The sequence below is a fragment of the Antechinus flavipes genome, chromosome 2 (assembly GCF_016432865.1).
Source record: "Antechinus flavipes isolate AdamAnt ecotype Samford, QLD, Australia chromosome 2, AdamAnt_v2, whole genome shotgun sequence".
NCBI lineage: Eukaryota > Metazoa > Chordata > Mammalia > Dasyuromorphia > Dasyuridae > Antechinus > Antechinus flavipes.
The window spans coordinates 75,651,082-75,664,432 of NC_067399.1; the positions used below are offsets into that span (position 1 = coordinate 75,651,082).

The window sequence follows — 13,351 nt, forward strand, 5'->3', positions numbered from 1 at the left end:
CATCTGTCAGCAGAACATTCTATTTCAACCTGGGTTTTCCTCTCTATCAGGCTGGCCTTGTGTTATGTTACAATGCAGAGATATTAATTCTAGGAAACTTTCTATGAGAACTTTTTCTGGCTTATTTCACTTGTAAATCTCATATTTTGGGGGGAAATTCAAAGTTATTTTAAAATCCACAATACCCTTTATAATATGAATGTTTCCCCCCACAATTAAGTCATTTAAAGTTAATTTGTGTGTAGTGAGAAAATAGGAAAGAAGAGTAGATGCCAGAGTTAAGACATTTAGAGCTGTCTGTGATATTTTCTCTTTTCTTTCTCTTCTTTTTTCTCTCCTCCCCTTTTGTTTTCTCTTCTCTCTGCTTCCCTTTCTATTCTATCCCATTCCCTATATTTGTACCTGTTTTCCATTACATTTCTTGAGTTTCTTGAGAATATAACTTTTTTCATCTTTCTTTGTATTCCTAGCACTTGGCATTCCTTGCATGTAGTTGCTTAATAAAGGACTATTAATTTGACTATCTGAATTCCTTTCCTTCCCCCAACTCTGATTTACACTTATGTCCCCTGAAATTCAGTCCAAGACTAAATTCTATTTTGCTTGTATACTTCTTTGTGGTTCTTCTCTGTTAGACATGATCTGTTGTCCCACAGATCCTCCATAGTATTTAATTTACATTTCTAACAGAAATTTATCTCTTGAGGAAGCTAGATGGTGCAATGCATAGAGTATCAGCCTTGAAGTCAGGAGGATATGAATTCCAATTTGGCCTCAGATGCTTAATACTTACTAGCTGTGTGACCCTAGGCATGTCACTTAATCCCAATTGCCTTGAAAAAAAAATAGAAACTTATCTTTCAAAGTGACATTATATTTATATGTTCTAAGAGATGACACAATACAAAGAATGCAAGACAATTCAATAAACATTTATTATGTGCCTTCTATGTGCAAGACGATAGGGATAGGTTTAAAAACCATTCCTACTTACAAGTAATTTCCTGGAAATAACCAAAAAGGGAAATGAGTTAGTTATGTTCCCATTTGAGAGACAGATAATTTAAGAGTTCCAAAGACTAAAAAAAAAAATATTTAAAACCTAGAGGAAGGCCTCTAACACATTGCATAGATCCCCTTATAGAGGATTTATGAAAAGATGTGAGCAAGAATTGCACAAAATAAAGTGACATGGGCAGGTGGCAAGTCTGCATCAGCAGGAGTACTATCTATGTTAGTGAGATGAAGAATCAGCTAATTCTGAAGTATGTGTGTGTGTCATCTCACAACTAGACTGTAAGCTATATGAAAACACAGGTCATATCCTCAATATGTGTGTATATTTAGATAAATACATGCACATATATGTTTATATATCAGTTGTTGTGATCTTTTTCTTCTCAAAACGCAGCCAGGTGATGAAAGTTCAGATCTTTTATTATCTCCAATATAGCCCGGTTAGCTTAGAGGCCTATCTCTCTGCTTTGTTCCAAGAGCTCTCTCCAAATGTCTTTAAATCCAAAGGTCTGGTCCTTCAGCCTCTGCCTCTGCTTTCTTCAGCCTCCAGCCAGCTCCAGTCTTCATGTCATTCCGGTGAAATCTCGACTTGTAGCTTCTTCACTCTCTAGCACTCTCCGACTGGCCCATTGGCCTATTTATGCTCCTTCCAGAGAGAGGGATTATAGGTAGTTCTACTTAGTACCTTGTTTCAGGTTCTGCCCAAAACATCTTCTTGTAAGATTAGATCAACTCTAATTACTTAGCAGTTAGTAAGGATTCCAACAATCAGTTTAAAGTTTACAAAACATACGAGGTAAATATTATAAATACAATTAGTTTAATTTTTACAAATGAAGCTGAGACTCATAGAGATTGAATGATTTGGTCACATACAACTGACTTAGCCAGAATATGAATCCAAGTTACAAAATATAGGACTTTTTTTTTTTTAACTACATAGTGGCTGTTTCCTTTACCATATTTTCCACATAGCTAATACTTTGAAAATACCTCCTGTGGTTAAAGGGATGAGTAGCTTTCCTGATAAGGAAGATAAGAGGATAAGAGACAAAGGACAATGTATTGAGAGTAGACAAGTCAAAATACATGAATTCTGAATCTATTAGATAGAGCAGAATAGGTGAGATAAAGGTAACCTGGGTACAGAGTAAAATTCACCTGTACCCAATGGTGGCACAGTGCAGCAGCAGAATTCCTTTCCAGACTATGTTCCTCACATGCTTTTAAATAATATCCACGTTCTCCAATATCACTTCTATTTGACATTATTTCAAAGTGCTTACATAACAATAATAAGAATAAATTAAATGAATAAGCATTGCTAAAGAAAAGCTCAAAACATCTTTCTATATATATTATATAAATAGAAAATCTAAGGACTTAACAAAAATTGAGACAAAGAGCTCCTATATGATAGCAGAATCTATGATAAAACTGGCAAAGTGATTTAAGTTCTTTTATGGTACAAATAAAGATGAACTAACAACAAGGAAATGACAAAAATAAAAGATATGGTTATTAATTTACCAAGATTCATAATAAACCTTTGTAAAAATAATTATACAAAAATTTTAAGATATAATAAAAGGGACAATTAAGTCCTTTAATTAACAATTAAGAATAAACTCCTTTGCACATGAGTGGGTTGAATAAAATATCATGTTAAAATCTTCATATTTCACTATTTAATCAGTTATTTACAAATAAATTTAATTTACAAATTTAATACAACATCTATGTATAAAAAGAATTTGTTTCATAAGACTAGAAAAAGTAACAATGAAATTTATATGAAAAAAATTGGCAAAAATATGCAATAATTTGTAGAGGAAAAAGTTCTTAGATGGAAACTTGCTCTGCCAGAACTTGAAACACGACTAAGCTAGAAACAAACAATTTACTAAGATGAAAAAGAGTGCTGAGGGAGTGAAAGGAATATCCACATTGATGAAATCATGGCTCATTAAATACCTTTTTAAAATGTCATAAGTAAACAACATGGCCAACATTTATAGGATTTAATTTTGATTTTCTTTCATGTTCATAAAAAGAAGTTTTTTTGAAGGCTTTCTCACATCCATTTCATTCATATAGCTTTTCTTCAGCATGAATTCTTTGATGTTTAGTAAGTGATGATCTAGTTCTGAAGGCTTTTATACATGTATTACATTCATAGGGTTTTTCTCCAGTGTGGATTCTCTGATGCTGAGTAAGGGATGAACGATGCCTAAAGGTTTTTCTACATTCATTACATTCAAAGGGTCTCTCCCCAGTGTGGATTCTCTGATGCTGAATAAGATGGGTTCTCTGACTAAAGGCTTTGCCACATTCATTGCACTCAAAGGGTTTATTTCTAGTATGGATTCTTTGATGTCGAATAGCATGTGTGCTTTGCGTAAAAGCTTTTCCACATTCATTACACTTATATCGTTTCTCTCCAGTATGAATTCTTTGATGTTTAATAAAGGATGAGCTATTACTGAAAGATTTCCCACAATCACTACATTCAAAGGGTTTCTCTCCAGTGTGGATTCTTTGATGCTGAATAGCATGTGTGCGCTGACTGAAGGCTTTTCCACATTCATTACATTTATACTGTTTCTCTCCAATATAAACTTTCTTATTTTTAATGAAAGATCAACTATTACTAAAAGTTATTCCACATTCGCTATACTCAAAGGATTTCTTTCGAGCATGGATTCTTTGATGTTGAATAACATGTGTGCTCTGGATAAAAGCTTTCCCACATTCACTACATTTATAACATTTCTCTCCTGTATGAATTCTCTTATGTTTAATAAAGTTTGAGTTACTACTAAATGCTTTCCCACATTCATTACACTCAAAGGGTTTCTCTTCAGTGTGGATCCTATGGTGTTGACTAAGAGATGAGCTATGAATAAAGGTTTTCCCACATTTATTGCATTCATATGTTTTTTCTCCAGTATGGATGATCTGATGTCGAATAAGAGATGAGCTCTCACTGAAAATTTTTCCACATTCATTACATTTATAGGGTTTCTTTCCAGTATGGATTCCCTGATTCTGAGTAAGATTTGATCTGTACCTGAAGGTCTTTCCATAGTCATTACATTCATAAGGTTTCTCACCAGTGTGGATTCTCTGATGCTGAACCAGGTTTGTTCTCTGAGTAAAAGCTTTGCCACATTCATTACACTTATAGTGTTTCTCTCCAGTATGAATTTTCTGATGTTGGATAAGCAAAGTACTTCGACTGAAGGCTTTACCACATTCATTACATTTACAGAGTTTCTCACTAGTATGATTTCTCTGATGTTGAATAAAGTATGTATTTTGGCTGAAAGCCTTCCCATACTCACTATAATTATAAGGTTTTTTCTCAGTCTCCATGTTATTATATGGGATAAAATTTGAGGTTTGACAGAGGGCTTCTTCAGAGCCATTATTTTGAGGTGCCTTTCCTGAAGGCATTTGTTTTAGAATGTCTGAATACTCATTGAGAATCATTTGCTGTTTGTCATATTTATGGAACTTCTTTCCTATAATATCTATTTCTTGGGTAGAAAAGATTGACCCTAGACTGAAGCTTTCCTGAAATTTATTGAAATCATGGTCTCTTACCATATCAGAAGTTTTTGTGTGGACAATTATCTGCCCAGAATGGCTCTTCTAATCGCCCTGCTGTTTCTCTGACTCGACATTACATTCCCAGGCTTATCTTTGGGAATTCTTAGGATCATCCACTATAAATCTTTCCAGGAAGAATTCTTCATTTGAGATGTCATCTTTTGATATTGTTTCTTTGCTTTCAGCCAAGTCTCTAAAAAAAAAAAAAAGAAATAAAATTTGTAAAAATCTTGTATTATATGAGTTGAGGAAAAAACTACCATTGCATGGTAAGTGCTATCTCCTCTATTAAAAGAAAATGTCTTCAAATTAGAAAGGGTAAAAATAATAATAATCCTTTTTATTTAGATGAACTATAGTTTATTCAGAACTTTAGCATCTTTTATTTCATTTTATCCTTACAACAACACTAAGAGCTAGGGAACTATAAGCATGAGAAAAAAATGAGTTTTGGAGAGATAAGTTGACTTGCATCACTCTAGCCAGTGATAGAACCACAAATAGATCTTGAATTTTATTGCTCCACACCCAGTGTTCTTTCCACTTTATTACCACATATGTTATATTTTTTTTTATTTTTAAATTTTAGCTTCTATGGAAGAAGGTACCAAGTGAAGTCACAGAAGAAGAAAGAAATCCTTGAACTGAATAAGGAGAGAGAGCATATGAAAGTTAATGTAAAGACTAAACTTGTGAAAGACAGATATTGAACTTGAGGAAAAGAAAAGTAGAATGTCAAAATGCTGAATGAGAAAAAATGGAAGTGAAGGAAGAAAACAAATTAGTGTAAGAAAAAGGAGTTATTTTGAAGGAGGACTCAAAATGAATAAGGAATAGGAATGAAGAGAAAGAGTTAAAAAGAAATTAAAGAGAAAAGAAATAACTAAAATAAATGAAAAAAGATAAGAAAACAAACTATTAAATAAAATGCGTTGTAAAATGGAAACTTGGGGGAGGGTAATGAGAGGAAGAAAAATAAATTAAGTGTATTTGTCTAGGTAAAAAGTGATAAAGGTCAGTTTAAGTCTTTAAAGATCTAAAGGAATACAGATTAGGGAGTAAATATTCATAAGCACTTAAAAGTAAGAGTGAAGACCTCTCCACTATAGATTTCAGGGACAGTGAAGTGTATCATTTTAAAAAAATGATCCTGTACCAGATGACAATGTAGGAATGGAATTAATCAGTGCCATGAAGAACAGTCTCTGTGAATTACATGAAAGAGAAATTTACCTTAGTTGGTTCCTACATCTTCCACTTTTTATGACTATATTCTTACTAACAGGGGAAAAACTGTTTCTGGTTTGGAAAATTGTGGACAGCCTGGAGTACAATAAGTCCTTACTCTTACAGTTTCTGATAGTGAATAAAATCAGATATAATCTGATATTCACCTTAGTTTTTGGAGAAGTTACACTCAGAGAATTGGAGAGTTGGAAGAGAACTCAGTAACCATTTAGTCCCACTCATAGCAGAAAGCAATCCCTACTATAACAATACCTGAAAGGCAAAAATGGAATGTGAAGTTTCAGAAAATTAAAGAGTAAAAGAATGTCAGAAGAACAATAAAAAAAAAAAAGAAAAATCACTGTACATTCAGAACTAAAAGTTAGGGTTTAGGATCTTTCTGAAGAGGAGGGAAGTGGAATGTCTGAGGGAAAAGGTTATCTACTTTAAGACAGCAAAAGACAGTAGTATTAGAACTGATGTTTAATTCTAGAATGACTTTGAATAAGTCATCTAATTTAAGGTTTATACCCTTAAAATTCTAAATCTATGATCACTAGGGAATAATAAAACTGGAGCCACAACAACTCTCAGATATAGTAATGGTCAAAAGAAGAAGAAAGGCAATGGTGGTGGGTAATCTTTTACTCAGGAGCATTGTGGCAGCTATTTGTCAGCTTTTTAGTAATAAAAGAAAATACTATATTCTTGGTGCATGTATCCAAGACTCTCAGCACATTGCAAGTAGGGATAATTTCATTCTTGTACCTATAGGCTCAGAAGTAAGTATGTGATAAATAACTGATAATTGATTGATTGAACTTCCTAAAATTCATTAAAATAGATCACTTAATGCCTACTTCTGATGATTCACAGGACACAAAACAATACTGCCAGGAGGAACTTACAAAGAATAATGAAAGATCATAAAGTGCTGGATGACAAATTGAAGATCACATAGAACCCAGTGGTGGTTTTATCACTGTTTCCCATTTAAGGTGAGGTATGTAAAAGACAAACTCAATTTGGGATATGAAAAGCTAGTTAAAAAGATGATGTCTGAGAATGAGATCTGAACTTCTAGACCACAGAATAAAATATAGGAATATTACAGGCAGTTTTCCAATTTCCAAAAAAGGACTTTTAATTAAAAACAAAGAAAAGAGGAAAAGAAGACAGCTACTCATATATATTTATCAAGTCATATAAAAATAAAGTAGTTATAATGAAGGAAAAAGAAAAGCATTTGAGATATTGACTTCATAGGAAGCAAAATTCATGGGAAAAGAGTAAAATCAAAACCTATGGCCTCATATATCTATACCCAATTGCCTAGATTCTTAACAACAAATGAAAGAAACCAGAAGTCCTAATAGAAGGAAGCAAATTTGAGCTTATATGGTATAACATTGTGAACAAGGAATGTGGTTCTAAATAAGATCTATTGCTGTTGTTCGGCTATTTCAGTCCTGTCTGACTCTGTGGCTCTTTTGGGGGCAGTTTCTTGGCAGAGAGACTGTGGTGGTTTGCCATTTCCTTCTCCAGCTCATTATACAGATTAGGAAACTGGGACAAACAGGGTTAAGGGACTTGTCCAGGGTCACACAACTAGTAAATGTCTGAGATAAGATTTGAACTCAGGAAGATGAGTCTACTTTGATTCCAAGTCTACTTTACTGTTTGCAGCATCACCCAGCTGTCTTAATAGGTATAAGACTTATTTATAAGATAAAGGATAGATAAAATAAGGTAGAGACTGGTAATATATGTTTAAAAAAAAGATATGTGTATGTGAAAAAATCTAGGAACTAGAGTAGGATAAGTATAGTAGAAAGAATTTGGGTGAAGATCAATGTGGAGAAAAACAAGCAATTGTGTCACCAGACTATACTACATATAACTGAACAGAAAAAAGAAGGTAACGATATGTGAAAAACACATTAGAAGCCTACTACAGGGACATAATAGTGACAAATAGATGGAAGGTTTTAATTGTCAAGACTATCATTTCCTTTCTTCAGGGAATCTATCAAAAAGTATGAGATATTGGATCTAGAAAGGAAGAGAGTGAATTATGGGAACAATGTTCCCAAAGAGATGTAAAGGGATAGGAAGCAGCATTAAAATTTAGAAAGAAAGAATATATCTCTGCTTGAAAGAATGCAAGAGGATAACTTGTGAAGTATGTAAAATGTTAGGATTACATTAAGACCCTTTAGGAACTAGATTATCTGTCCTTTTGTTTACAATAACTTCCATCTGATTTTCACTCATCTGGATAGTAACTTTTGAGACTTCTTTTTCTAATATTCATGATTCTTCCCCTTGATCCATATGGAATGTGATTTCTGGATTGGAAACTGGAAGCCCTGGTCATAGGGGGAAATGGAAAATTTGAGAAAAGGACAAAGAAGTATCTTAGTTCTCAATTCTAGGTATAAAATCCAGATGAAAGAAAATTTAAAAGGAGATTCTAGAGGGAAATACAAACATTCCTGAAGTTTGATATGATGTTTCAAAGAAAAACAGGAAGAGCATTCATTTCCTCTCTTCCCACGATAATAGAAATTGCTCTGGCATATATTTATGCTGCTACTTGGTCCAGGGGATGTTTGGGTGACTTAGGTGAGCAGATAATGGGAAAAAGAAAGTTTGAGTGACAATATAATGAGTTTGCCCCCTTTCAGTTCAATTTTTAAAAAAGCCTTTTCATCAGGGCACAGGGAGAAGACATAAGTTTTTTCTTAGCCTCAAAGGGATAAGAAAATTTTTTTTTTTTTTGCCACAGATACCAATCTGAATTCAGTTAATCACTTCAGATATTTTAAGAAAAGAGGAAGTACAAAAAAATAATTTGTACTGGGAAGATCCTGAGTCATAATTCAAAGCTACTCTTACCTGGGTAAACCAAGTTCCTGTAGTTTTCCAGCATCACAGTTCGATATAGATCCCTCTGAGTTGAATCCAGTTTCCCCCTTCCTCTTGAGTAAAGTCCACAGCTATATCCTTGAATGTTACTGATTCCTGAAATATCAAACCCATTCATATTCATACCTTTCCAATACACGATTCTGAAGAAAGGGATATAGGTGGCAGTGCTAGGAAATTTTAATGGAATATATAAGTGATTCAGAGAGTTTTCAAATTTCTTAATATTCTGACAAAGATATATTAAACATCTAACATGTCTGACTTTGGGGCATAGTATGTGCATATTTTTGTTGGAAAAGTTAGTTTTGCATCTTTTTGTCTGGGAGGAGGGGGGAACTTCTCTCTTTCAACCCGATCCTACTTGGTATAGCACAATCATCTTCATGGGGATTTACACCTGGATAATTCTCTTTGGCTGCTCAAGGTTACCCTTGCAGATTGTCTCATGAAAATGATCTCCTGCATTCTTGAATTCTCCTACAATAAAATTTCTCACAGCCTCTCCAAGCCCGAATCTCCACATTTGTAAAATTAGGATAATAATGCCAGACCATCTGATATATATGGTTATTGTAAGGATCAAGTGACATACAAAGCACTAAATAGATGCCAAATGTTACTAAAATACTCAAATGCATGTGATTCCATTAGTTTGGATGTTCCATTTAGTAACAGATCACCATTCATCCCATCTATCTTTTTAACCATGTCCTAATAATAGACATAGATTGCTGCTATGATCCTTTGATATTTTTATAATCTATTTTATGACCTGGGTCTATCTTATAACCCTGACTTTAGATTTTTGTTAATTTGTTTTTTGGCAAGGAAATTAGGGTTAAGATATTTAAGTGTTAAGTTGTGAGGCTGAATTTGAAGTCAGGCCTTCCTGACTTCAGGGCCAATGCTCTATCTACTGTGCCAACTAGCTGCTCCAACTTTAGACATTGTAATTTACTGTGGAAACTTCCTAGCTGATTTACTGATATCTCCCTCCTCCCTCTGTCCCCATCCCTGCCCCATTACACACACATGACTTGATCTTCCCTGTGTATCCTTATGTGACCACATTCTACCCTATTTCTTAGCATAAGTTCATCATCATTAAGATAGCCAAGGTCAGTATAATAGATATGCCTTTGCTTATCCTGCATTTGGGAGATATTCCTAATATGTAAAGGGAGTAGGGAATATCATTGGGATTATCTAATTTATTAAATGGGATCCTCCCTCTCCAAAATACTCCCTATTTATTACCTTCCCAATTCCTTCCTATAGATTTCTGCTAGACCTGATGTCCTCTGGAACTTGTTTATATTCATTGGTAGTGCAAAGTATCAATGCATATAAAGTTTGTAATAATATTCAGAAGCATCCCTGCCTGTCAGAATCTAACCAAATCAGGTGGATAAGTAATAAGCTGAGCCTGGGCCACAGAAACTTAGTTCATGAACCATTGAACAAAACTGAAGTGACCTAGTAGCTATATTTACCTGGACTGGAATAGGTAGCCTTGCTCTTCTTCAGAAAAAAAAAAAAAAAAAAAAAAAAAAAAAAAAAAAAACAAGGGTCACCTCAGTAAAGCTCCTGCTTCGGAGACAGAGAATTCCTTTCCTTTTAGATCCATGAATCTCTGACAACTTTAGGACTAGAACTGTTGGAACTATACTTTCATAGGCATGATTTCTTACTTTCACTGTAAAGAACAAAGGCTAGGACCCTCTTCTATGTTTGAGATTGAGAGTAGTAAGTATGTGCTTATTTACCTGAATGCCACAGATTTTGCAGGGGTAACCATTCTTTCTCCTACTAAAGATTTGATGGCCAATTTTTAAGCACCGTTATAAAGTAAAAACAAATTACTTATTGCAGTTTCTCACTGGATTTCTTTCCTAAAATTTAATATTTTCCCAAATTAATAAAAATGTTAATATTTTTTAAATCTCAGTTCAAATTTTCTCCTTCCCTTCCTCTCTTTTCTGTTCTCCATCATTGGGAAGGCCATTTCATATAGGTTATAAATGTGCTGTTATGCAAAACCTATTTCTGAGTGAGTTGCATTGTAAAAGAAAACAGAACAAAACAAAAAGTTGTTTATAAATTTTGCTTCTATCTGCATTCAGACTCTAGTAGCTTTTTCTCTGAAATGAATAGCATTTTTTCATCATAAGCCTTTCAAAAATGCTCTTAATCGTTATATGGCTGAATAAATCATTCACAATTGATCATCATATAATACTGCTGTTATTGAGTGGAATGTTATATTGATACTGCTTATTTCACTTTGCATCAGTACATGTCTTTCCAGGTTTTTCTGAAAACCTGTAGTATACCACTGCATTTCTTATATCACAAAAGTCTTCTATCATAATCATGTACCACAACTTGTTCAGCCATTCCCCAATAAGGCATCTCCTAATTTCCAATTTTTTTATACCAGTAAGACGACTGCTGTGTTTTTCTTTCTATAGGTCCTTTTCCTTTTTAAAAATCTCTTTGGGATACAGACCCTTTGCTGGATCAAAAACTTTTTTTTTTAATCCTTTGGGCACAGGTCCAAATTGCTTTACCAAATGGCTTAATTGGTTCACAACTCCAGTGTGCAAATTTTCCCATATCCCTTCCAACATTTGCCATTTTTCTTTTGTCATATTACCCCTCTGATAGGTGTGGTGTGATACTTCAGAGTTTTTATTTGCTTCTCTTTAATCAATAGTGACATGAGTGTTTTGTATGATTTTTATATTTTATAGAGATAGCTTTATTTTATCTGAAAACTGTTTTATCTTTTGACCATTTATCAATTAGAAAATGGTTACTTTTAGAAATTTTATTCAGTTTTCCATATATTTGAGAAATAAGGCATTTATCGGAGAAATTTCCTATCCTTTTTTTGCATTTATAATTACTGTATTTCCCCAACATTTCTGTTTATCCTATCCTTTTCACCATGTCCATTCTCAAATGTTTTCTTTCTGACTGATATTTCTCCTAAACTGTCCTTCCTTCTAATAGCCTTTCTTATCCCTATTCTCCTCCCCACAAAGCCTATTTCTTGACTTTAGCTTCTTAATAAATTTGGGCTCTGCTCTAGATATTGATGGGGCATTGGCTCTAGCTTTCAGGTTTTGTGCAGTTTTTTTTTTTTTTGGTGTGTTTTTAGAACTAATTCTAAGAGGTCTGCAAGTTTTTTGGTTCTTCCAAAGTTGTATGATCTAAGGAGAAATTTGCTACTTCTTTTCTGCCTATGATCTGGTCTATGAGGAATGGTAAATATTCTTCTACTCTGGAACTATGACTAGAGCCCCCACTCTTGCAGCCACAGGCCCAGGTGTGCTAGTATTCCTCCTGGTCCTGGGGCTGCTACCTAGAGCCATAACTCAAATTCCTTTATAGGCAATGAAACACAGTCCTATTAACAGTTCCAGCAAAGGGTCCCCATAATCTCCTTCTGAATAGTTATTTTGACTTTCTTACTCTCTGTGGATTGTTGATTCAATCACCCTCCTCTCTCCTCTCCAAAATCTGCTGATGGTTTGCTTGAGCATAGCCTTTGCTGGTATAATCTGAGCCGGACTCTGTTGGACCTTTCTTCTAACAGACCTTTCCTGCCAACTTTCTAAATTGTCTTTCTTGGGCTAAAAATTTGTTTCTTCTTGTCCTTTTGTGGGTTTTGCCATGCCAGAATTTGTTCTGAGGCATATTTAAAGTTTGGAGGATATTAGGGGGAATTCAGGCAAGTCTCTGTCTTCTTTCTACCATTTTGATTCTACTCTTCTTGTTAGATTTCTTGATCATTATTTTGACCGAATGTAAAGAATGCTGCTTACAATAAATAAGTGATTTTAATTTATATTTTTTTTCAAAAATTCATAAATCTTTATTGAAAAGTATATTTCCAGTTACATAAGAGAGACTGCAAGCTAATGAATATTTTTAATAGAGTTGATTTGTTCTGCAAGAGAATACAAAAACCATCCATTTGTTAAATAAATAACAAGGCAGGATGAAGAATTAAAGTAGAGGGAAGCAATTAACAGTCTAAGATCAAAAACCATCAATCCATATCAAGCCTCTAGCAACTGAACTTTTTGGTCAAAGGAGGCTCATACCACTCATTTCTCTGAAAGGAGAAGAGGTAGGAAGGCAGGAAGGTATAGGAAGGCAGGAAGGAAAGAAGGCAGGAAGAAAGGAAGGAAGAAAAGCAGGAAGGCAGGCAGAAAGGAAGGAAGAAAGTAGGGAAGAGAGGAAGGAAGGAAGGAAGGAAGGAAGGAAGGAAGGAAGGAAGGAAGGAAGGAAGGAAGGAAGGAAGGAAGGAAGGAAGGAAGGAAGGAAGGAAGGAAGGAAGGAAGAAAGGAAGGAAGGAAGGAAGGAAGGAAGGGAAGGAGGGAGGGAGGAAGTTGTACATAATAAATGAGATAGTATTAGCCTAGTATCCTGCTATATAGTAGGCAATTAAAACTTTCTCCCTTCCTTTCTCTTTCAACTTTCTCTTCCCTTTCCATTTCCACTTCTTTCCATTCCCAACCTTCCCTGCCTTTTCTTCCTATCAGCACTGGTTTCA

General features: G+C 34.4%; 1 protein-coding gene across 1 annotated transcript in view; it reads right to left on the reverse strand.

The window, feature by feature from the left end:
• Nucleotides 1-911: 911 nt before the first annotated feature.
• LOC127547963 (zinc finger protein 271-like) overlaps nt 912-13,351 on the reverse strand; it is a 54,244-nt gene continuing 41,804 nt past the window's right edge. Inside the window, 3 exon segments of the mRNA XM_051975098.1 lie at nt 912-3,623; nt 3,684-4,347; nt 13,316-13,329. Of these exon segments, the coding sequence (XP_051831058.1) occupies nt 3,103-3,623; nt 3,684-4,347; nt 13,316-13,329 (1,199 nt within the window). The 3' untranslated portion in view covers nt 912-3,102.